The sequence below is a fragment of the Chroicocephalus ridibundus genome, chromosome 24 (assembly GCF_963924245.1).
Source record: "Chroicocephalus ridibundus chromosome 24, bChrRid1.1, whole genome shotgun sequence".
NCBI lineage: Eukaryota > Metazoa > Chordata > Aves > Charadriiformes > Laridae > Chroicocephalus > Chroicocephalus ridibundus.
This window is the reverse complement of record NC_086307.1, coordinates 3,325,676-3,348,315: the sequence shown is the minus strand read 5'-3', so window position 1 is coordinate 3,348,315 and position 22,640 is coordinate 3,325,676. Positions and strand designations below refer to the sequence as shown.

Here is a 22,640-nt window from a genome sequence, read left to right as displayed (position 1 = left end):
GGCTCCTCTGCGCTCCACCTAGACCCGGCCCCGCCGCCGCCCCGCCCCGCTCCCTCCGCCGCTCCCGGGCCCATCCCGGGGCTCCCCGCGACCCCCGCCGCTCCCTCTCGATCGCGGGGTGGGTATCGCCGAGCGCCCGGGGACTCGGCGGCGGTACCGAGCAGGCGGCGGGAGAAAGCGGCGCGGGGCGGGGCCGGCAGGGGGCGGTAGAGCGGGAGAAAGCGGGGCGGGGCCGGCAGGGGGCGGTAGAGCGGGCGCGGCGCGGCGCGGCGGGAGGCGGCCCGGCCCGCTCGAAGATGGCGGTGCGGAAGAAGGACGGCGGCCCCAACGTCAAGTACTACGAGGCCTCGGACACCGTCAGCCAGTTCGACAACGTCCGCCTCTGGCTCGGCAAGAACTACAAGAAGGTAGGCCGCGGCGGGGGGCGGGGGGCGCCGCCACCAGCCCCCGCCCCGCCGGGCCCGGCCTGTCACGGCCCCGCCGCCGCCATCGCCGCCCCCCCCCCCCAACTCGGGCCCGGCCCCGGCGGCAGCGCTAACCCCCCCCCCTCCCCGCCCCCCCGCAGTACATCCAGGCCGAGCCCCCCACCAACAAGTCGCTGTCGAGCCTGGTGGTGCAGCTGCTGCAGTTCCAGGAGGAGGTCTTCGGCAAGCACGTCAGCAACGCGCCCCTCACCAAGCTGCCGGTGAGCCCCCGCCGGCACCGGGGCGCGGGCACACGGGGACGGGGACATGGCAGGCACCGGGAGCTGCGCCCCGGTGGGGGACGCAGCCCAGAGACAGCCGGGGACAAGGCCCCAGGCGGGGACGGTGCCCCAAAGACACAGGGACGGCCCCCCGATGGCCCAGGGACAAGGCCCCGGTGACCCGGAGGCAGCGCCCCAAAGACCTGGGGACAAGGCCCCAAAGACCTCGGGACGAGGCCGAGCAGGGACAATGCCCCAAAGACCTGGGGACAAGGCCCCAAAGACCTGGGGACAAGGCCCTGAGCAAGGGCAGCACCCGAAGATGTGGGGACAGAGTCCCAGTGACCCGGGGACAAGGCCCTGATGACCCAGGGACAAGGTCCCAAGCGGGGACAGCCCCCCAAAGACCCGGGGACAAGGCCCCGGTGACCTGGTTCAGCATCTCAGTGACCCGGGGACAGCAGCCCGGCCGAGGGACGGCGCCCGACCCCAGACAGTGCCCCGATGTGGGACAGTGTCTGGGTCAGGGACAGTGCCCCGGTGTCCTGGGGACAGTGCCCGGTGACACCTGGGCACTGGCCTGCTGGGAACTGCCCCCCAAGCAGGGTCTGTGCCCCAAAGACCAGGGGACAGCGTCCCACCAGGGACAGGGCCCCAACATGGGACAGGGCCCCAGCCACAGACAGCGCCCGAAGGACCTGGGGACACCTCCCCAGGGACCCCAGGACAGCGACCCGTGGACCTGGGGACAGTGTCCCAACACAGGGACGGGTCCCCAACTGGGGACAGTGCCCCACCACCGCAGGGACTGCATCCCGACTCAGGGACAGAGCCCAGGAGGATGGCACCCCAGCAAGGGGATGGCGTCCAGCCATGGGGATGGCACCCGGACAGAGGGACAGCACTCCAACGAGGGGACGGCACCCCAATGAGGGGATGGCAGCGTGACGAGGGGATGGCACCCCAGCAGGGGGATGGCACCCCGACAAAGGGATAGCGCCCCAACGAGGGGATGGCACCCCAACAAGGGGATGGCACCCAGCCATGGGGATGGCACCCTGATGAGGGGATGGCACCTGGACAAAGGGATGGCACCCCGATAAGGGGATGGCACCCCGACGAGGGGATGGCACCCAGCCATGGGGATGTCACCCTGATGAGGGGACAGCACCCCAACAAGGGGATGGCACCCCGACGAGGGGATGGCATGCCGATGAGGAGATGCCACCCCAACAAGGGGATGGCACCCAGCCATGGGGATGTCACCCTGACGAGGGGACAGCACCCCGACGAAGGGATGGCACCCTGATGAGGGGATGGCACCCCGACGAGGGGATGGCACCCAGCCATGGGGATGTCACCCTGATGAGGGGACAGCACCCCAACAAGGGGATGGCACCCCGATGAGGAGATGCCACCCCAACAAGGGGATGGCACCCAGCCATGGGGATGTCACCCTGACGAGGGGACAGCACCCCAACGAAGGGATGGCACCCTGATGAGGGGATGGCACCCCGACGAGGGGATGGCACCCAGCCATGGGGATGTCACCCTGATGAGGGGACGGCACCCCGAAAAGGGGATGGCGCCCCGACGAGGGGATGGCATGCCGATGAGGAGATGCCACCCCAACAAGGGGATGGCACCCAGCCATGGGGATGTCACCCTGACGAGGGGACGGCACCCGGACGAAGGGATGGCACCCTGCCCAGCCCCCTGCTGCACCAGGGACACAGCCAACCCCTCGCGTCTGCCCCCCGGCCCCCCCAACCCCTTTTCTCCTGTTACAGATAAAATGCTTCTTGGATTTCAAGGCGGGGGGAGCCCTGTGCCACATCCTGGCAGCGGCCTATAAATTCAAGAGCGACCAAGGATGGTGAGCGCCCGCCTGCACCCCTCGGGGCTGGGGGTCCTGGGAGCGGGAGGGGGCAGGGGTGGGGGCCAGGGGTGCGGGGGTTCCCTCCGTGGGAACACCCTGGGGTAGCTGCATGGGGGGTGGGCTGGTTGTAGGGCACCCACCTCCATAGCAAGCAGGTGCTGGGGCAAGTCCCCCCCTCACCGGGGACCCCTGATGGGGTTTAGGTGTGTGCCCCGCCCCCCCCCGCCCCGCCCCCTGCCCCCCCAGGCTTTGGATGCTGACGAGGAGACCTGAGCTGTGGCTTTCATGAGAGTCGCTCTTTTCTTCCAATAAGGCGGCGTTTCGATTTCCAGAATCCCTCGCGGATGGACCGCAACGTGGAGATGTTCATGACCATCGAGAAATCCCTGGTGCAGGTAAGAGGTTCTGCCTCTGCCCCCGCTCCGGGACCCCCCCGCCCTGTCCCCCACCCGCTCACCGCTCTGCTCTCCTTCCCCAGAACAACTGCCTGGCCCGGCCCAACATCTTTCTGCACCAGGAGATTGAACCCAAGCTGCTGAGCAAGCTGAAAGACATCGTCAAGAGGCATCAGGTCGGTGGCAGCGCCGGGGTGGGGGGCACGGGGCCGGGGCCGGGGGCACCCAATGCCTCATCCTGGCACTCAGCCCTGGACCCACTCCCCTGCTCTCCCCGCAGGGCACGGTGACCGAGGACAAGAGCAACGCGTCCCACATCGTCTGCCCCGTCCCCGGGAACCTGGAGGAAGGTGGGTGCAAGGGGGGAGCCCCTTGCTCTGAGCTCATGGCGATGCGCCGTGGGGGGGGTTGTTGGGGGCCAGGGCCGCGCTCGGCGTCACGGGCGGCTCTCGGTGGGACGGTGGGTCCGTGCTCAGCGCTGTCCCCGCTCTGTGTCTCCCGCAGAGGAGTGGGTCCGGCCGGTCATGAAGCGCGACAAGCAGGTCCTGCTGCACTGGGGCTACTACCCAGACAGGTGAGGCGGCCCCGGGGAGGGCGGGGGGTGGGCTGTGGGGATGCGCCCGGAGCCTGAGGGAGCCCCCCCCGTGCCCACGGGGTGCCCGCCCTGCTGCGGGTGCTGCTCTCACCCTGTCCCTCTGCGCGCACAGCTATGACACCTGGATCCCTGCCAGTGAGATTGAGGCCTCCGTGGAGGACGCCCCGACGCCGGAGAAGCCCCGGAAGGTGACGGGGTCCCCCAGGCTGGGACGGTGGCTGCAGCCCCTTCCCCTGCCCGCTGGCTGCCTGACGCGCCCCCACGCCTGCCCGGCAGGTCCACGCCAAGTGGATCCTGGACACGGACACCTTCAACGAGTGGATGAACGAGGAGGACTACGAGGTGACGGACGAGAAGAGCCCTGTCGCCCGCAGGAAGAAGATCTCGGCCAAAACGCTGACGGATGAGGTCAGAGCAGGGTGGCAAAGCCATGGAGGGGAGGCGACGATGGGGGGTCTCTGCTTGGCTGTCCCACTCGGTTGGACCCAGCGCCCCCCTGTCCCCCCCCCATACCAGGTGAACAGCCCCGACTCAGACCGGCGGGACAAGAAGGGGGGCAATTACAAGAAGCGAAAGCGCTCGCCCTCCCCCTCGCCCACCCCAGAGGCCAAGAAGAAGAACGCGAAGAAGGGGTGAGCCTGGGCTGGGGGGGGGGCAGCAGGGTCGCATCCAGGGCAGGGGATGGGGTGGGGGAGTCCAGCCCTGGGGTGCGGAGGTGACGGGGACGTGGGGGTCTCTCCCTTTGCAGACCCTCCACCCCCTACAACAAATCCAAGCGTGGGCACCGTGAGGAGGAGCAGGAGGACCTGACGAAGGACATGGACGAGCCCTCGCCGGTCCCCAACGTGGAGGAGGTCACCCTGCCCAAGACAGGTCAGGGTGGGGGGGCTGGCAGCTCCCCGCCGTGGGGGTCCCTCCGTCACGAGCTCAGGCTGGGCTGGGGGCCGTGTCCTCGGGGTGCTCAGCGCCGCTTCCCTCCGCTTGCAGTCAACACCAAGAAGGATTCGGAGTCTGCGCCCGTCAAGGGGGGCACCATGACGGACCTGGGTGAGTCGGAGCCGCCGGGGCCGAGTGCTGCGGAGGGTCCCCCGGCACCGCAGACCTGGCAGTCCCCCAAACGGCCCCTGCTCTCCTCTCTTCCAGATGAGCAGGAGGACGAGAGCATGGAGACGGCCGGCAAGGTGAGGTCCGGGGCCATCCCTCCTTCAACACTCCTCCAGGGTAGATGTTCCCACCCCAGCATGGGGGTCACCAGCGCTGGATGGTTGCCTCTTTATCCCTCTGTCCTTGTCCCTCTTTTGGGTACAAAAAGGCCCCTTTTTGCCCTTCGCCTTGCCCCTGGGGCCGCAGGTGGCTTTGCTGTACGCCATTGGTCTCATCCCGCTCTTGGTGAGGATGAGGAAGGGTGCAAAAAGGGGGCTCAGGACCCCCTTGCCCATGTGGTGCTGGTCTCTGTCAGGATGAGGAGGAGAACGGCACCGGGAGCAAGGGGGAGCAGGCCAAGAACCCCGACCTGCACGAGGACAACGTGACAGAGCAGACCCACCACATCATCATCCCCAGCTACGCCGCCTGGTTCGACTACAACAGGTATGGGACAGCCGAGGACGGGGGACGGTGCCCCGGGGACGCCGTGCTGGGCCCTCCCCAAGCGTCTCGCCTTGCAGCGTCCACGCCATCGAGCGCCGAGCCCTGCCCGAGTTCTTCAATGGCAAGAATAAATCCAAGACCCCTGAAATGTGAGACTGACCCCCCCAACCTCTACCCCCTTCCCCGTCCCTCCTGGTGCCGGCGGGGCCACGGCCGGCGCTGACGCCTCACTCCTCTCCCCAGATACCTGGCTTACCGCAACTTCATGATCGACACGTACCGGCTGAACCCGCAGGAGTACCTGACCTCCACCGCCTGCCGCCGCAACTTGGCCGGGGACGTCTGTGCCATCATGCGGTGGGTCTGGCGCCAGCGGGGCTGGTTGAGGCGGGGGGCGGGGGGGGGGGCGGGACAGCGGTTTGTCACCCTGGCGCTGGCAGAGGGACCGGTGGGGTCTGAGCCCCGACTCTCCGCAGGGTCCACGCTTTCCTGGAGCAATGGGGCCTCATCAACTACCAGGTGGACGCCGAGAGCCGGCCCACCCCCATGGGCCCCCCGCCGACCTCCCACTTCCACGTCCTGGCCGATACCCCCTCGGGGCTGGTGCCGCTGCAGCCCAAGACGCCCCAGGTGGGTGCGCGGGGGCGGCCGCTCTTCGCCCAGCCGCGTCCCCCCTCTGCCTTCCCCCGGTCCCCGAGGGGGCCGGGCGCGGGGTGGGGCGGGGGGGTGGGGGGATCGCACAGCTTCGATCCGTGCCTCAGGGCCGGCAGAGCGACGGCGACGCCAAGACGGGCCGCAAGAGCAAAGAGATCGAAGACCTCGTCACCGAGACGGTGAAGGGGAAGCCGGAGCTGGTAGGCGGCTCCTTGGGGTCCGTCGCCCCGCCGCTGGCCGAGGAAGGCTCCTTCCCTCCTCCCCCTCGCGCCCCGCATGCCGCCCTGCCCCGGGGAGCAGGGACGCGGGGGGGACACCGTGACGAGATGGGGCACGAAAGCTTCTCTGGGATGGGGCGGGGGAGACCGGCGTCCTGGCGGCCTGTCCCCCGTGGCTGCGTCCCCAGCGTCCCCTCTCCTCCCCTGGCAGCAGACCTCGGCCTCGCAGCAGATGCTGAACTTCCCCGACAAGAGCAAGGAGAAGCCAGCCGACATGCAGAACTTTGGCCTCCGCACGGACATGTACACCAAGAAGAACGTCCCCTCCAAGGTGGGCGCCCACCGTCCCTGTCCTCGTTCCCCCCTGCCCGCCGCCGCTCACCCCTCTCTTCCCCCACGCAGAGCAAAGCCGCCGCCAGCGCCACGCGGGAGTGGACGGAGCAGGAGACGCTGCTGCTGCTGGAGGTGAGCGGGGGTCCACGGGGAAGGAGGGGGAAACGGGGCCGCCAGACCCCGTTGACGCTCCCCTGGCTCCATCCCGCAGGCCCTGGAGATGTACAAGGACGACTGGAACAAGGTGTCGGAGCACGTGGGCAGCCGGACGCAGGACGAGTGCATCCTGCACTTCCTGCGGCTGCCCATCGAGGACCCCTACCTGGAGGACTCGGAGGCGTCCCTGGGGCCGCTGGCCTACCAGCCCATCCCCTTCAGCCAGTCCGGCAACCCCGTCATGAGCACCGTCGCCTTCCTGGCCTCCGTCGTCGACCCCCGCGTCGCTTCCGCCGCCGCCAAGTCGGCTCTGGGTAACGCGGGGTCCGGCCTGGGGGGGGCCCTGGCTGAGTCCTGGGGGGATGGAGCCTATGGGGAGAGGGACGAGTCCTATAGGGAGTTCTATAGGGAGACAAGACGAGTCTTATGGGGAGATGGATGGGTCCTATGGGGAGACAAGACAAGGTGGGTTCTGTCGGGAGACGGGACAAGTCATGCAGGAAGATGGGAACGAGTCCTACACGGAGTCCTACAGGGAGTCCTACAGGGAGACAGGATGGCTCTTACGGAGAGACAGGATGAGTCCTAGACGCAGATGGGATGAGTTCTATGGGGAGACAGGTTGAGTCCTGTGGAGGAGTTCCATAGGGAGCCACAAGGAGTCTTGGTGGATACGAAGCCGGCCGTGCCCCGGCAACGTGCGCTCACAGCCCAGAACCCCCCTCATCCTGGGCTGCAGCCCCAGCAGCGTGGGCAGCAGGGTGAGGGGGGCGATTCTGCCCCCCCCTGCAGCGCTGCCTCTGGCTCTGGGGCCATCAGAAGGACACGGAGCTGTTGGAGCGGGGCCAGAGGAGGCCCCGGAGATGCTGGGAGGGCTGGAGCCCCTCTGCTGTGGGGACAGGCTGAGAGAGCTGGGGGGGGTCAGCCTGGAGAAGAGAAGGCTCCGGGGAGACCTTCCAGCCCCTTCCAGTCCCTCAAGGGGCTCCAGGAAAGCTGGGGAGGGACTCTGGAGCAGGGAGGGGAGCCATGGGACGAGGGGGAAGGGTTTTACACTGCAAGAGGGGAGATTTAGGTGAGATATCGGGAAGAAATTCTTGGCTGTGAGGGTGGTGAGCCCCTGGCCCAGGTTGCCCAGAGAAGCTGTGGCTGCCCCATCCCTGGAGGGGTTCAAGGCCAGGTTGGCCGGGGCTTGGAGCAACCTGGGCTGGTGGGAGGTGGCCCTGCCCAGGGCAGGGGGTGGCACTGGGTGGGCTTCAAAGGTGCCTTCGACCCAAACCATTCCATGATTGTTACGGGGAGATGGATGAGTCCTGGGGGGAGGCAGGAAAAGTCCTATAGGGGGAAGGGCTGAGCCCTACGGGGAGTCCCGCAGGGAGACAGGATGGGTCTTAGGAGGAGCTGGGACGAGCCCGCAGGGCGGATGGGATGAGGCCTGGGGGGAGAGGGATGAGTCCTGGGGGGAGACGAGTGAGTTCTATGTAGATTCCTCTGGGGGGGAACGGGATGACTCTTGGGAGGCGATGGGATGGGTCCTGTAGGGCATCCCAGAGAGGGGCAGGACAAGTCCTGGGGGGAGACAGGATGAGGCTGATGAGGGGCTGGGACGAGCCCCCCGCCCCGCCCCGGGGGACACGCAGTGCTGAGGAGCGGGGCTGGCTGCGAGGGGTGTGTGTGGGGGGGGGTCCCTGCTGAGGGCCCATGCGCTGCCCTGCAGAGGAGTTCTCCAAGATGAAGGAGGAGGTGCCCACGGCCCTGGTGGAGGCCCACGTCCGCAAGGTGGAGGAGGCGGCCAAGGTGACGGGCAAGGCCGACCCTGCGTTCGGGCTGGAGAGCAGCGGCATCGCCGGCACCACCTCCGACGAGCCGGAGCGGATAGGTATGGGGGGGGGGGTGTGTGTGTCTGGGGGTACGTGTGATGAGTTTGCCAGTTCTGGGGCGAGCAGCAGCAGGGACTGACTCCCCCGCGCTTGTGTCCCCAGAGGAGAGCGGCACAGAGGAGGCGCGGGCGGAGGCGCAGCCAGCCGAGGAGAAGAAGGAGGCGAAGGTAGAGGCTGGTGTGGGGAGGGGGCATGGCGGGGGGGCGAGCCGCAGCTGGTGCAGGGGCTCAAGTGGCCGCGGGGCCGGTCCCTCCCCAGGAGCCCCGGGATGGAGCTGCCGAGGAGGAGGCGAAGGAGAAGCCCGGGGAGACACCCAAGAAGGAGGAGGAGAAGGGGAAGGAGGTGGAGGGCGAGAAGGAGGCCGACAAGGGTGACGGTGATGGTGCAGGTGAGGGGGGGCCCGGGTGGGCTGGGGAGGGGGGGACATGCTGAGCCCCACCATGGCCCTGTCCTGCTGACACGGTGCCCCCCCCCCGCCCCCGTCCTGCCGCAGGGGAGCCGGAGAAGGAGAAGGAGGGGAAGGAGGGTCCGGACGAGGCGCCCAAGGAGCCGCCGGAGCCCGAGGCCGAGCGCAAGGCCAAGGTGGAGCGGGACATCGGCGAGGGGAACCTCTCCACCGCCGCCGCCGCCGCCCTGGCTGCCGCCGCCGTCAAGGCCAAGGTGAGGGGCTGGGGCTGGAGTTTGGGGCTGGGGTGTGTGTGTGTACGGCCCAGGTTGGGGGTGCTGACTCCCCCCCCCCACACACACACGCCCCTCTTTGTTTCCGCCCCCCCCGCCCTCCGCCTCCCCCAGCATTTGGCAGCCGTGGAGGAGCGTAAGATCAAGTCGCTGGTGGCTCTGCTGGTGGAGACGCAGATGAAGAAGCTGGAGATCAAACTGCGGCACTTCGAGGAGCTGGAGACCATCATGGACCGGGAGCGCGAGGCTGTGAGTGACGGTGGTGGCGATGGCGGGGGGGGGGGGGGGCGGGGGGATGCTTCCCCCTGCCTTTAGCATCCCCCCCGACCCCTGTAACCCCCCCCCCCTGCAGCTGGAGTACCAGCGGCAGCAGCTGCTGGCGGACCGTCAGGCCTTCCACATGGAGCAGCTGAAGTACGCGGAGATGCGCGCCCGCCAGCAGCACTTCCAGCACCTCCAGCAGCAGCAGCAGCAGCAGCCGCCCCCGCTGCCCCCGGGGGCCCAACCCCTGCCCGCCGCCGCCGCCGCCGCCGGTGCCCCCCCTGGCCCCCGCCGCCCACCCGCTGGCCGCGCCGCCCGCCCCCGCCATGGTGGCCCCCGCCGAGCCCGTGGGGCAGCCGCTGCCCGGGGCCCCCCCGCCGCAGCCGCCCCCGCCGCCGGGCGCCCCCGCCGTCCCGCACGGTGGGTGCCAAGGGCTGGGTGGGTTTTTGGGGTGGGGGGGGCGGAGGCCGGGGCGGGGGTGGGGGGTGGTGTGGGTGTGTGTTTCCGCGCTGACACCCCTCTCCCCGTTTCTCTCCGCAGCCCCGGCGCCGTTCCCCGGGCAGCAGCCGCCGTCCCAGAGCCTGGCGGGGAGCCTCGGTGGCAGCGGCCACCCCGCCGTGCCCGGTAATGCCCCCGCGGCCTTGCCCTTCGGATTGCCTCCATCCGCCATTCCATTTAGCATGGCTAACCCCCCCGCCGAACCCCTCGGCGCCACCTTCCCCGCTAACCCGCCCGCCCTCCCGCTGCATGGGGCCCTCGCCAGCAGCATGCCGTCCGGGGGGGTGCCCCCCCCCGCCCACCCACCTGGCCTGGCCCTGCCGCACCTCGCGGGGGGCTCGGCCGCCGCGCACAGCCCCGCCATCGTGGCCGCCGTGCAGGGAAGCCTCCTTCCCAACCCCGGCCTGCTCGCAGGTGAGACATGAGGGGGGGGCCTGGGGGGGGGGGGGCGGGGAGAGACGGGGGACCCACCGTGAGGGGGGGGGGGGAACCCGCTTGTGGGCGTTTGGGCTGGGGGTGCGGGGCTGGGGGGAGACACCCACTGGGCACTCGCGGGCATGGAGCTGGGGGGCCGGGGAGGTGGGGGCTCAACCTTCATGGGAGCTGTGGGGCAAGAGGTGCTTGCGCACCCCCTTGCCCCCCCCAGATGTGACCCGCCGCTCCCCCCCCTCCCCTCCCTTTTTCTTTCTTTTTCTCTCGCCACAGACCAAGGCGCCCCCTTGCAGACGGACCCCATCGCGCCCAGCCCCAGCACGGCCACCCCCGTCCCCCCCACGCAGTGAGCCCCCCGCCGGGGACGAGGATGCCGCGGCCCCTCCATCCACCCCCCCACCCCCCCCCCAAAACCTGCCGCTGCCGCCGGCCCGGGGAGACCGGCCCCTCCCGCCCCCACAAAGCACCCCCAAAGGACCTCCCCCTCCCCCCCTTGCCCCCCACCCCCAGCTTTGGTATTTTTTTATGATTGTCCCGCATTTTATTTAAGTGTTGGTCTCCCCGGGCGGGCCGGGGACCCTGCTCCCCCCCCGGCTATTTATGAGACAGCTCCAATCCCACCTGGCAGATGGGCATTCCCCCCCCCTCCCCAAACCCTCCTTCCCCTTCTCAGTTGTCCCCCCCCTTTTTTTTTGTTTTGTTTTTGTTTTTTTTTAAAAAAACCAACAAAAATAAAATTCCAAGTCCCCGGGGCGGGAAGAAACGGCCTCATGGTCCAGGGTCTGGCGGGGGCGGGGGCTAATGGCCGGGGGGGGGGGGGGAGCGGGGGGGGGGGGGTGGACGATGGACAAAACAGAGGGTCACCAACGCAGTGTCACTTTTCCGCCACTTTATTTGATACCGTGGAGCAATAATTTAGCCGGTGGGGCTGGGGGGGGGGGGGGGGGGGAAGGGGGATGACGGTGGGGAGGTGGGGGGGGGGGGGAAGCTGCATGGTGGTAGCAGGAAAATGAGGGAAAAGGCACAAAACCCAGTGATTTGTTTGGGGTTTTTTTTGGGGGGGGGGGGTGGGGGAGACGCAATGACAGGAGGGGTCTTCAACCGCTCAGCACCATCCGGACGAGCTCTGCGGAGAGAAAAGGGGGAGAGCGGGGTGAGGGGGGGGGGTGGTGTGTGGGGGGGGTGGTCTGCGGCCCCCCCCCCGGCCCCCCAGCCCTCGTCCCCGAGAGAGGCAGGAAAACCAAAGTCAAAGGGCTGAAGAGCGCGGCGGGGGGGGGGGGACACGGCGTCGCTGCAGCTCCATGGCGGGGGGGGGGGTTACACTGGCCCCCCCCCCAAACACCAGCACCCCCGGCCCCAGCACGCATGGGTTGGGGGGGGGGGCTCCATGCAGAGGGGCATGCGGGGGGGGGGAGGGGGCTGGAGGGGGGGCGGCTGCACCAAGGGCGAGAGCGCAAACACCAGGCGGCCTTTTTTTTTTTTTTTTTGGCTTTTTTTTTTTTTAAATTTAAAAAAAAAAAAAGACACCACGGAAAAAAAAAAGGAAGGAAAAAAAAATATTAAATTGTAAAGTAACTTGGCGGGGGGGAGGGGGGGGGTTGTTTGGGAGGGGGGAGCGGGGGGAGTCGTACCCCTGCGGCGTCACCCTGACAAGATGTGTCTCACAAACGCTGGGGGGAAGGAAGGAGACATGATGGTCAGGGAGGGAGCGGGGCCGCGGCTGAGCCCCCCCCGGGGACCCCCACACCCCCTCGTGACCCCCCCCCCAGGACACACACACACATCCCCCACCACCACCGCCCCCCCGGGACCCCCAGCCCTCACCTTCGTAGTTGATGCAGCCGTTGCTGTCCTCGTGCCCGGCCACCAGCTGCTCCACCTCCTCCTCCGTCATCTTCTCGCCTGCGGGACACCCCGTGTCACCCCGGGGCCGTGGGGACGGGGGGGGGGGGATGGGACACACCAGGGGTCCCCTTGGGCTCGTGGGCCTTCGGGGGCTGGTGAGGACCCCAGGGGGGACCAGGGACACCACAGTGGGGACACCACAATGACCATACCCCATGGGTGCCAATCCCACCAGGGACACCACAGTGGGGACACCATGATGGGGACACCACAATGACCATAACCCACAGGTGCCAATCCCACCAGGGACACCACGGTGGGGACACCATGACCATAACCCGTGGGGGCCATTCCTACAGGGACACCACAGTGGGGACACCATGACGACCATACCCCATGGGTGCCGTCCCACCAGGGACACCACAATGACCATAACTCACGGGTGGCATCCCACCAGGGACACCACGGTGGGGACACCATGACCATATCCCATGGGTGCCATCCCTACAGGGACACCATGGTGGGGACACCACAGTGGGGACACCATGATGACCATAACTCACGGGTGGCATCCCACCAGGGACACTGCGATGGGGACACCATGACCATATCCCATGGGTGCCATCCCTACAGGGACACTGCGATGGGGACACCATGACCATATCCCATGGGTGCCATCCCTACAGGGACACCATGGTGGGGACACCACAGTGGGGGACACCATGATGACCATACCCCGTGGGTGCCATCCCACCAGGAACACCGCGATGGGGACACCGCAATGACCATAACTCACGGGTGGCATCCCACCAGGGACACCACGGTGGGGACACCATGACCATATCCCATGGGTGCCATCCCTACAGGGACACCATGGTGGGGGACACCACAGTGGGGACACCATGATGACCATACCCCGTGGGTGCCATCCCACCAGGGACACCGCGATGGGGCCACCGCAATGACCATACCCCATGGGTGCCATCCCACCAGGGACACCGCGATGGGGGACACCATGATGACCATACCCCATGGGTGCCATCCCACCAGGGACACTGCGATGGGGCCACCGCAATGACCATACCCCGTGGGTGCCATCCCACCAGGGACACCGCGATGGGGACACTACAGTGGGGACACCATGATGGCCAGGAGCTCGTGGTGTCCCTGGGGCTGCTCGCGCTTTGGGGGTCCTCAGGGATGGCTGGGGGGGGGTGTCGCTGAGGCTCGTGGGGATTTGGGGACCCCGGGGGAGGGGGAGCGTGACGCTCACCCAGGGTGACGAGGACGTGGCGGATCTCGGCCCCCATGACGGTGCCGTTGCCCTCCTTGTCGAAGACCCGCAGCCCCTCCACGTAGTCCTCGAAGCAGCCCTGGTCCTTGTTCTTGGCGATGGTCTGCATCATGGGCAGGAACTGCTCGAAGTTCAGCGTCTTCAGGTTCATCTCTGCGGGGAGAGGGACCGTGGGGGGGTCTGGGGAGACTTGGGGGGGGGTGAGGGTGAGGATTGACCCCCCCACACCCACACACACAGAGACACGCACTCACCATCGCTCTTGGGGTTGCCCCAGCACCTTCATGACCTCGGCGTTGGTGGGGTTCTGCCCCAGCGCCCGCATCACGTCCCCGCACTGGCTGTACAGGATCTTCCCGTCCCCGGTGCGGTCGAAGAGCTGGAACGCCTCCTTGAACTCTGCCGGATTGTGTGTGTCCCCCCCCCCGGCATCAGGCACCGGCAACGCCCCCCCCGCTTCAAGGCGCCGGGACCACCGGGACACCCCCCCCCACACACACCGCCCCCAGGGAACCCATCCCGAGGGACCCCGCACCTGCGGACCCCGCACCTCGGGGAGATCCCACACACCCCCCCGCCCCGGCACCCCCGCACCTCGAGGACCCCGTTACCTGTGTGTCCCGCCCCCCCCCCCAACAACTCCGGCCCCAGCTCGGGTTTCGTTAACGGGCGGGATCCGGTTTCCCGGCGGAACCCGACGCCGGCCGGGATGGAGGTCGGGGCACCCCCCCCACCGGGATGATGCTGCTGCTGCTCCCCCCGCAAAACCCCCCCGCGGGATGCTGCTGCTGCTGCTCCCCCCCAAAACGCCCCCCGGGATGATGCTGCTTCTCTCCCCCCCCACCCCGCGGCGGACCCAGGCGTCCGGGCCGCTCCGCCCCCCCCCCCCGCGGCGCAGGGAACCCGGACGGTCCGTCCCCCCCCCGCAGGAATGCGCGGCCCGGCCCCACGCTATGCCCATATAAGGGCAAATAACGCAGGCGGGGCCCGCCCCCCCCCCCCCCGCCGCCACCGCCCCGGTCCCGATCCCGATCCCGCACCCCCCAAGCCCCCGGTCCCGTATCCCCCGGTGCCCCCCCAGAGCTCGGTTCCCCCCTGTCCCGCACCAACCCCCCCGCCCCCCCCGGGGCTGGCAAGAACGGCCCCGCCCGGGCGGGACTTTGCCCCGGGAGAGGCCCCGCCCGCGCAGGAAGCGCTGGGGGCGGCGGGGCCGGTGCCGGGGGTGATGGAGGTGGGGTGCCGGGGGGGTGGTGGGGAAATTGTCCCGGTCCCGTTCCCGGTGACTCACCCGCGGTCTGTTCCTCCGAGAAGTCGCACTGCGGGGGGGGGGGGGGGGAGAAACGCGGCGGTCAGCGGCCACCGGCCCCTCCCGGACTGCGCTACCGGCACCGCCCGGTGCCCGCCGAGCTCCCCCCCAACCCCCCCCCCCACCCCATCCCCATCCCCCGCGCCCCCCGGTTCCCCCCGGTTCCCGGTTCCCGGTTCCCCACCATGGCGGCGGCCGGTCCCGTTCCTGCTCCGCGCTCTGGGCCGGGGGTGGGCGGGGAGGGGGGGGGGGGGGGGGGGAAGGAACGGGCGGGCGCTTTCTACCGCCCGGCGTCACCTCCCGCCCATTGGCCGCGCGCCGCCCGCGTCACCGCGCGCTAATTAGGGCCATGCATTATGCATGAGGGGGGCGGGGCGGGGAGCGAAGAGGCCACGCCCCCTTCTCCCGGGGGGGATTTTTTGGCTATAGATGGGCACGGAGCAGGGACACGGGTGGGGGGGGGGGGGCACCGCCACGGGGGACAGCCCCCACGGGGGACAGCCCGGTGATGGCCTCCCATGGGGGGGACACCCCGATGGGGGACACCCCAATAGGGAGCATCCCCGTGGGGGACACCTCGGTGGGGACGCCACGACGAGGGCACCCCAAAGGGGGACACCCCAGTGCCACCCCCACCCACGGGGGACACCCCAACGGTCGCCCCCTGGGGACACTGCAGTGCAGGACACCCCGATGGTGGCCTCTTGGGGACACCACAATAGGGAGCATCCCCGTGGGGGACACCTCGGTGGGGACGCCACGACGAGGGCACCCCAACGAGGGCCGTCCCACGGGTGGCCACCCCAAGGAGCACATCCCATGAACAGCACCTCGACGGGGACACCACGATGGCCATACCCTGAGGGGGGCATCCCGCCAGGGATGTCCCAATGGGGGGACAACCCAATGGTGACCCCCCTCAGGGACACCTCAGTAGGGAGCATCCTGGGACAGCACCCCATGGGGGACACCTCAGTGGGAAACACCTGGGTGGAGGGACATCTGCCCACCCCAAAGACCATAGCCCATGGGTGGCACCCCTACAGGGACACCACGGTGGGGACACTATGATGACCATACCCCATGGGTGCCATCCCACCAGGGACACCGTGATGGGGACACCACGGTGGGGACACCACAATGACCATACCCCATGGGTGGTATCACACCAGGGAGACCGCGATGGGGACACCATGATGACAATACCCCGTGGGTAGCATCCCACCAGGGACACCGTGATGGGGACACCAAGGTGGGGACACCATGATGACCATACCCCGTGGGTGCCATCCCACCAGGGACACCGTGATGGGGACACCAAGGTGGGGACACCATGATGGCCATACCCCGTGGGTGCCATCCCACCAGGGACACTGTGATGGGGACACCACGGTGGGGACACCACGGTGGGGACACCACAATGACCATACCCCATGGGTGGTATCACACCAGGGAGACCGCGATGGGGACACCATGATGACAATACCCCGTGGGTGCCATCCCACCAGGGACACCGTGATGGGGACACCACGGTGGGGGACACTATGATGACCATGACCCCGTGGGTGCCATCCCACCAGGGACACCGTGATGGGGACACCAAGGTGGGGACACCATGATGACCATACCCCATGGGTGCCATCCCACCAGGGACACCGTGATGGGGACACCAAGGTGGGGACACCATGATGGCCATACCCCGTGGGTGCCATCCCACCAGGGACACCGTGATGGGGACACCAAGGTGGGGACACCATGATGGCCATACCCCGTGGGTGCCATCCCACCAGGGACACCGTGATGGGGACACCAAGGTGGGGACACCATGATGACCATACCCCATGGGTGCCATCCCACCAGGGACACCGTGATGGGGACACCAAGGTGGGGACACCATGATGGCCATACCCCGTGGGTGCCATCCCACCAGGGACACCACAATGGGAACATGATGGTGGGGACACCATGATGACCATACCCCATGGGTGGTATCACACCAGGGACACCGTGATGGGGACATGATGGTGGGGACACCATGATGACCATTACCCCATGGGTGGTATCACACCAGGGACACCGTGATGGGGACACCAAGGTGGGGACACCATGATGGCCATACCCCCATGGGTGCCATCCCACCAGGGACACCGTGATGGGGACACCAAGGTGGGGACACCATGATGGCCATACCCCGTGGGTGGCATCCCACCAGGGACACTGCGATGGGGACACCTCGGGGTGGGCAGGGGGACACCCCAGTAGGGACACGGGGTGGGGTGGGGGGGGACACACCCCACGCGGGGCACCCATGGGGGATGCCCGTGGGCCTACGTCACACGGAGGGAGTGACACCTCACACGGGAGGGGGGTGGGGACACCCCAAGTCCCCCCGCCCCCCCCCCCCCCGGACCACACGGAGCCGCCGCTGTCTCCTCCCTCCTTTATTAGCGCTGGGGGGGGGGGACGACACCTGGGGACGCAGCCCCAGGAAGGCAGCGCGGGGGGGGCACGGCGGTGGCACGGCGGTGGCGGTGGCAGCGGCTCTAACCAAAGCGTCTCCCCGGGGGGGGGGAAGTGTGTGTGTGTGGGGGGGGGGGGGGGGGGGGCACAAGCCCAGGACGGTGCCCCCCCGGCTCTGGCGTGAGGGGGGGTGGGCTCCTGGGTGGGCGAAAGGCACGAGGTACGTAACAGTCTGCGGGGGTGCAGGGGGGGAGCCCCCCCCCCCCCCCCCCCCGCATGTCTTTGGTCAGTGGCGAGGCGGGGGGGCGAGGGGGGGGCAGTGGGAGGAGCCCGGGGGGGGGGGGGGGGGCCTGTCCCCCCCCTCCCCACCCTCCTACTGCCCCAGGCACGATGGGGTCCGGGGGGGGCCCCAGCTCTAGGGGCTGCTCCGCTCCTCCTGCAGGTCGTACCTGGGGGGGGGGTGCAGAGAGGTGAAAGGTCTCGGGGGGGGGGGAGAGGGAGGGGACGGGCACAAAGTCCCCCCACCCCAGAGAGACCCACTGGGAGCTCCCCGAGACGTGAGAGACCCCCCCCGTCCCCGATCCCCCCCCCCCAACCCGGCCCCCACTCACCAGTGGGCCCCCCCCTCGGCCAGATCCACCTGCGCCAAGTCCAGATGGAGCTGGGGGAGAGCAAAGGCTCAGAGGGGCCCCCCCCCGACCCACACCCTTCCCCCGCACCCCTCTGAGCCCCCCCAAACCCCCCGCGAACCCCTTTAAGCCCCCCCAAACCCCCTCAGACCCCCTCCTAGACCCCCCCCAGACTCCCACCCCCAGACCCCTTTGAGCCCCTGCAAACCCCTTCAGCACCCCCCCGCTCCAGACCCCTCTGAGCCCCCCCCCCCAGACACACACCCCCCCGGACCCCTTTAAGCCCCCCCCAACCACCCCCCCAGACACCACCCCGGACCACCCTGAGCCCCACCAAACCCCTCTGAGCTGCTCCCCATAACCCCCCCAGACCCAGACCACCCCCCCGGTCCCCCTCTGAACCCCCCCCCGCCAGACCCGTCTGAGCCCCCCTCAAACCCCTTCAGAGCCCCTCCCGGACCTCCCCCCCAACCCCCCCCCCAAAGACACCCCCCCCCCAACCCCCCCCCCAAAGACACCCCCCCCCCAAACCCTCCCCCCCCCCCCCCCGTTCCCCTCTGAACCCCACCCCGGACCACTCTGAGCCCCCCTCAAACACCTTCAGAGCCCCTCCCGGACCTCACCCCCCCACCCCCCCCAGGACACATCCCCCCTCCCCAAACCCCCCCAGACCCTCCCCCCCGGAGCACTCTGAGCCCCCCCGCCCCAGACCCCCCCCCCCCCCCCAAACCCCTTCAGAGCCCCTCCCGGACCTCCCCCCCAACACCCCCCCCAGACACACACACACACACACACACACACACACACGTTCCCCTCTGACCCCCCCCCAAAACCACCCCACCCCCCCGGACCACTCTGAGCCCCCCTCAAACCCCTTCAAGACCCCCTCCCGGACCTACCCCCTAAAGCCCATACCCCCCAGACCCCACGCCCCCGGACCCCTTTGAGCCCCCCGACCCCCCCCCCCGACCCCCCCCCACCAGACCCACCCCCCCCAGACCCCCCCCCCCCCCCAGACCCCCCCCCCACCTTCCCCAGCGCCTCCTTCTCCCGCGCCATGAAGGACGGGCTGGATTTGACGTGAGCTTCCAACTTGCGCCGCGAAGCTTCCTCCAGGGACACGTCCCACTCGAACCTGGGGGGACACCGGCCCGCTGCAGCCCACGCTGGGCAGGCTCTCGACACCCCCCCCGACCCCCAACCACCTCCCCCACCTCCCCCCCCCCCCCACCTCTCGTTGAAGTCGGGGTTGAGGGTCTTCCTCTGCACGCTCGTCTTCCTCTTGGAGCCGCGGCTGCGGTCGGGCAGCAGCACCAGGGACACGTAGGGGTCGGGGGGCTCCTTCGACACCGGCCTCAGCTTCCTTTGGAGGGGGGGGAGACACACAGGGTTCAGCGTGGGGGTGGTGGGGGGGGTGTCTGGGGAGGTCTGGTGGGGGGGGAGGGGGCGGGTTTGGGGGAGTCTGGGAGGGTCAGAGGTGTCCGAGGGGGAGGTCTGGGGGGGGTTTAGGGGGGACTCGGGGGGGTCTGGGGGGGGGGGGTCAGAGGTGTCCAAGGGGGAGGTCTGGGGGGGGGGGGTCAGAGGTGTCCGAGGGGGAGGTCTGGGGGGGGGTTTAGGGGGACTCGGGGGGGTCTGGGGGGTTTGGGGGGGTCAGAGGTGTCCGAGGGGGAGGTCTGGGGGGGGTTTAGGGGGGACTCGGGGGGGTCTGGGGGGTTTGGGGGTGGTCAGAGGTGTCCGAGGGGGAGGTCTGGGGGGGGGTTTAGGGGGGACTCGGGGGGGTCTGGGGGGGGGGGGGTCAGAGGTGTCCGAGGGGGAGGTCTGGGGGGGGGGTTTAGGGGGGACTCGGGGGGGTCTGGGGGGGGGGGGGTCAGAGGTGTCCGAGGGGGAGGTCTGGGGGGGGGTTTAGGGGGACTCGGGGGGGTCTGGGGGGGGGTCAGAGGTGTCTGAGGGGAAGGTCTGGGGGGGGTTTAGGGGGGGGGGTCAGAGGTGTCCGAGGGGGAGGTCTGGGGGGGTTTAGGGGGGACTCGGGGGGGTCTGGGGGGTTTGGGGGGGGTCAGAGGTGTCCGAGGGGGAGGTCTGGGGGGGGTTTAGGGGGGACTCGGGGGGGTCTGGGGGGGGTCAGAGGTGTCCGAGGGGGAGGTCTGGGGGGGGTTTAGGGGGGACTCGGGGGGGTCTGGGGGGGGGTCAGAGGTGTCCGAGGGGGAGGTCTGGGGGGGGTTTAGGGGGGACTCGGGGGGGTCTGGGGGGGGGTCAGAGGTGTCCGAGGGGGAGGTCTGGGGGGGGTTTAGGGGGCACTCGGGGGTGTCTGGAGGGTTTGGGGGGGTCTGGGGGGCCTCAGAGGTGTCCGAGGGGGAGGTCTGGGGGGGGTTTTAGGGGGCACTCGGGGGGGGTCTGGAGGGTTTTGGGGGGGGTGTCAGAGGGGTCGGGGGGGGGGGGTTGGGGGAGGGTTGGGGGTGTCTGGGCAGGGGGGGTCAGAGGTATCCGAGGGGGAGGTCTGGGGGGGCGGGTTTGAGGGGAACTCGGGGGGGTATAGGGGCGGTTTGGGGAGCTCAGAAGGGTTTGGGGGGCTTTGGGGGGGGTCTGGGGGGATCAGAGGGGTCCGGGAGGGAGGTCTGGGGGGTTTGGGGGGAACTCGGGGGGGTGTCTGGGGGAGGTTTGAGGGGGCTCAGAGGGGTCCGGGGGGGTCTGGGGGAATTTGAGGCGGGGGGGGCTCAGAGGGGTCTGGGGGGGGGTTGGGGGAGGGTTGGGGGTGTCTGGGGGGGGGTCAGAAGTGTCCGAGTGGGAGATCTGGGGGGTTTTGGGGGTGGCTCAGAGGGGTCTGGGGGGGTTTGGTGGGCTTTGGGGGATCTGGGGGGATCAGAGGGGTCCGGGAGGGTGGTCTGGGGGGGTTTGGGGGGGGACTCAGGGGGGGGGTTGGGGGATGCTCAAAGGAGTCTGGGGGGCTCAGAGGGGTCCGTGGGGGGCGGGCTCAGAGGGGACTGGGGGGTGATGTAGGGGGTGGGGGGGTCGGGCAGCTCCTTCGACACTGGCCTCAGCTTCCTTGGGCGGGGGGGTGTCGGGGCTGGGACCCCCACCCCCCCCCCGGCCCCCCCCTCACCCCGGGGTTTGGGGGGGGGGGTGGGGGGGCGGGGGGGCTCACCTGCAGGCGTGGACGATGGCCACCAGCTTGTGCTCGGCCCCGTGGTACCAGAGCGTCAGCTGCAGCCGGCCCAGGGGACCCTCCACCGGCTCCGGGCGGCTGCGGGGGGCAGTGGGTCAGTGACCCCCCCCCCCCCCCCCATCCCCAGACCCCCATCCTGCACCCCAGGAAGCCACAGCCCCACCGTACCCCCCCCAGGACCCCCAATCCTACCCCCCCATCCCCATTGGACCCCTCCTCCCAGACCCCTCTCCTGCCCCCCGGGAACCCCCCGGCCCCATTGGACCCCCCCCCCCCACCCCCAGACCCCCCCTCCTGCCCCCCAGGAACCCCCAGCAATCCCCAGCCCCGTCATACCCCCCCCCCCCAGACACCCATCCTGCCCCCCAGGGGCCCCTGGCCCTACCGTACCCCCCTCCTGCCCCCCCAGGACCCCCCCCAGCCCCATTGTACTCCCCAGGACCTGCTATCGTGCCCCCCCAGGACCCCCCCCCCCCCAGCCCCATTGTACCCCCCAGGACCACCCATCCTGACCCCCCACCCCCCAGGACCACCCCCATCCTGCCCCCCAGCCCCGTTGTGCCCCCCCCCAGACCCTCAATCCCCCAGGACCTCCCCACCCCTGAGCCCCATCGTGGCCTCTAGGACCCCCCAGCCCCCCCCCCCCGCCCCAGGCCCCATCCCACATCACTCCCCCCCAGCTCCCCAGGGGAGGGGGGGCTCACTCCCAGCCTGGAGCCCCCCGGACCCCCCTCCTGCCTCCCAGGAACCCCCAGCAACCCCCAGCCCCACACACACCCCCAGACCCCCATCCTGCCCCCCCGGGAAACTCCAGCCCCACCGCACCCCCCCCGACTCCCACCCTGCCCCCCGGCCCCCCCTGCCCTGGCTGGGGGTTTGCAACCAGAGCAGACGCGGGAGGGGGGGGGGGGGGGGGGGCTGGATGCTCCCGGGGGGAGGGGAAGGAGGGGGGTTCGCACCCCCCCAGCCCTACCTATCGGGCGGGGGCAGGCGCTGGCGCAGCCCCCCAGCCCCACACTCCTCCTCCCCCGGCGCCTCGGCGGGCTGGGGGGCAGCGTCCCCCCCAGCCGGGGACACGCCGCCGGCCCCCGCCTCCGCCTGCTGCGACACCAGCACCTGGGGGGGGGGGCAGGGGGGGATGAGAGGGGGTCTCTGCCCCCGCCCCCCCCCCCCCCCCCCCCACTATCCCCTCACTCACCCCCAGCTGTGCCCGCAGCAGGATCTGGCTGCCGGGCCCCCCCCCGGCCAGCGGGAACCATCCGTCCAGCGCCAGCCCCTCGGAGGCCAGGAGCTGGGGCAGGGGCAGGCTGAGGGCCCCCAGGGGCTGCCCCCCCCTCCTCCTTCACCTGCGGGCACAGGGGGCTCAGCACCCCGCCATGGGACCCCCCCCACCCCCGGGTGAGGGGACGGGAGGACCCCCCCCCCCCTCCGCCTCCGGCAGCGGGATGGGACCGAGACCTGCAGCTCCAGCGACTCCACGTGCGGCCGCTTGATGAGGAAGGAGAAGCCTTCGTCCCACACGGGCTCGGCCGTCGGGGCGCAGGTCTGGGGGCGGGAGAGCGGGTGAGAGACACCCCCCCCCCTGCACACACACACCCCCGTCTCATCCCCCCCCGGCCCCCCCGGCCCCCCACTGCGTCGTACCTTGGTCTTGACGGAGACGTCACGCACGGCCAGGCTGGCGAAGGCAGCAGG

The 22,640-nt window shown here is 69.8% G+C and overlaps 3 protein-coding genes across 3 annotated transcripts in view; 1 reads left to right on the top strand and 2 right to left on the bottom strand.

Annotated features, from left to right (window-relative positions):
- Nucleotides 1-240: 240 nt before the first annotated feature.
- SMARCC2 (SWI/SNF related, matrix associated, actin dependent regulator of chromatin subfamily c member 2) lies at nucleotides 241-10,728 on the top strand. Its single transcript, XM_063359162.1, is given in 30 exon segments — nucleotides 241-407; nucleotides 566-685; nucleotides 2,476-2,561; nucleotides 2,878-2,959; nucleotides 3,043-3,135; nucleotides 3,240-3,309; nucleotides 3,464-3,533; nucleotides 3,667-3,742; nucleotides 3,831-3,962; nucleotides 4,071-4,186; nucleotides 4,303-4,427; nucleotides 4,542-4,601; nucleotides 4,698-4,735; nucleotides 5,014-5,144; nucleotides 5,222-5,293; nucleotides 5,388-5,501; nucleotides 5,621-5,774; nucleotides 5,906-5,998; nucleotides 6,228-6,347; nucleotides 6,419-6,481; nucleotides 6,561-6,819; nucleotides 8,220-8,381; nucleotides 8,485-8,549; nucleotides 8,641-8,770; nucleotides 8,876-9,042; nucleotides 9,175-9,309; nucleotides 9,413-9,571; nucleotides 9,573-9,741; nucleotides 9,862-10,233; nucleotides 10,525-10,728. Coding segments are annotated over 30 exon segments (3,621 nt in total). The 5' UTR covers nucleotides 241-296; the 3' UTR covers nucleotides 10,602-10,728.
- A 587-nt stretch (nucleotides 10,729-11,315) lies between these two features.
- MYL6 (myosin light chain 6) lies at nucleotides 11,316-14,944 on the bottom strand. Its single transcript, XM_063359034.1, is given in 7 exon segments — nucleotides 11,316-11,377; nucleotides 12,076-12,153; nucleotides 13,370-13,543; nucleotides 13,645-13,663; nucleotides 13,665-13,789; nucleotides 14,679-14,706; nucleotides 14,881-14,944. Coding segments are annotated over 7 exon segments (456 nt in total). The 5' UTR covers nucleotides 14,884-14,944; the 3' UTR covers nucleotides 11,316-11,348.
- A 2,541-nt stretch (nucleotides 14,945-17,485) lies between these two features.
- Nucleotides 17,486-22,640, bottom strand: part of ESYT1 (extended synaptotagmin 1) — a 17,520-nt gene continuing 12,365 nt past the window's right edge. Inside the window, 10 exon segments of the mRNA XM_063358942.1 lie at nucleotides 17,486-17,605; nucleotides 17,768-17,817; nucleotides 18,815-18,920; nucleotides 19,017-19,148; nucleotides 20,925-21,023; nucleotides 21,919-22,061; nucleotides 22,144-22,248; nucleotides 22,250-22,291; nucleotides 22,404-22,490; nucleotides 22,590-22,635. Coding sequence (XP_063215012.1) covers nucleotides 17,572-17,605; nucleotides 17,768-17,817; nucleotides 18,815-18,920; nucleotides 19,017-19,148; nucleotides 20,925-21,023; nucleotides 21,919-22,061; nucleotides 22,144-22,248; nucleotides 22,250-22,291; nucleotides 22,404-22,490; nucleotides 22,590-22,635 — 844 coding nt within the window. The 3' untranslated portion in view covers nucleotides 17,486-17,571.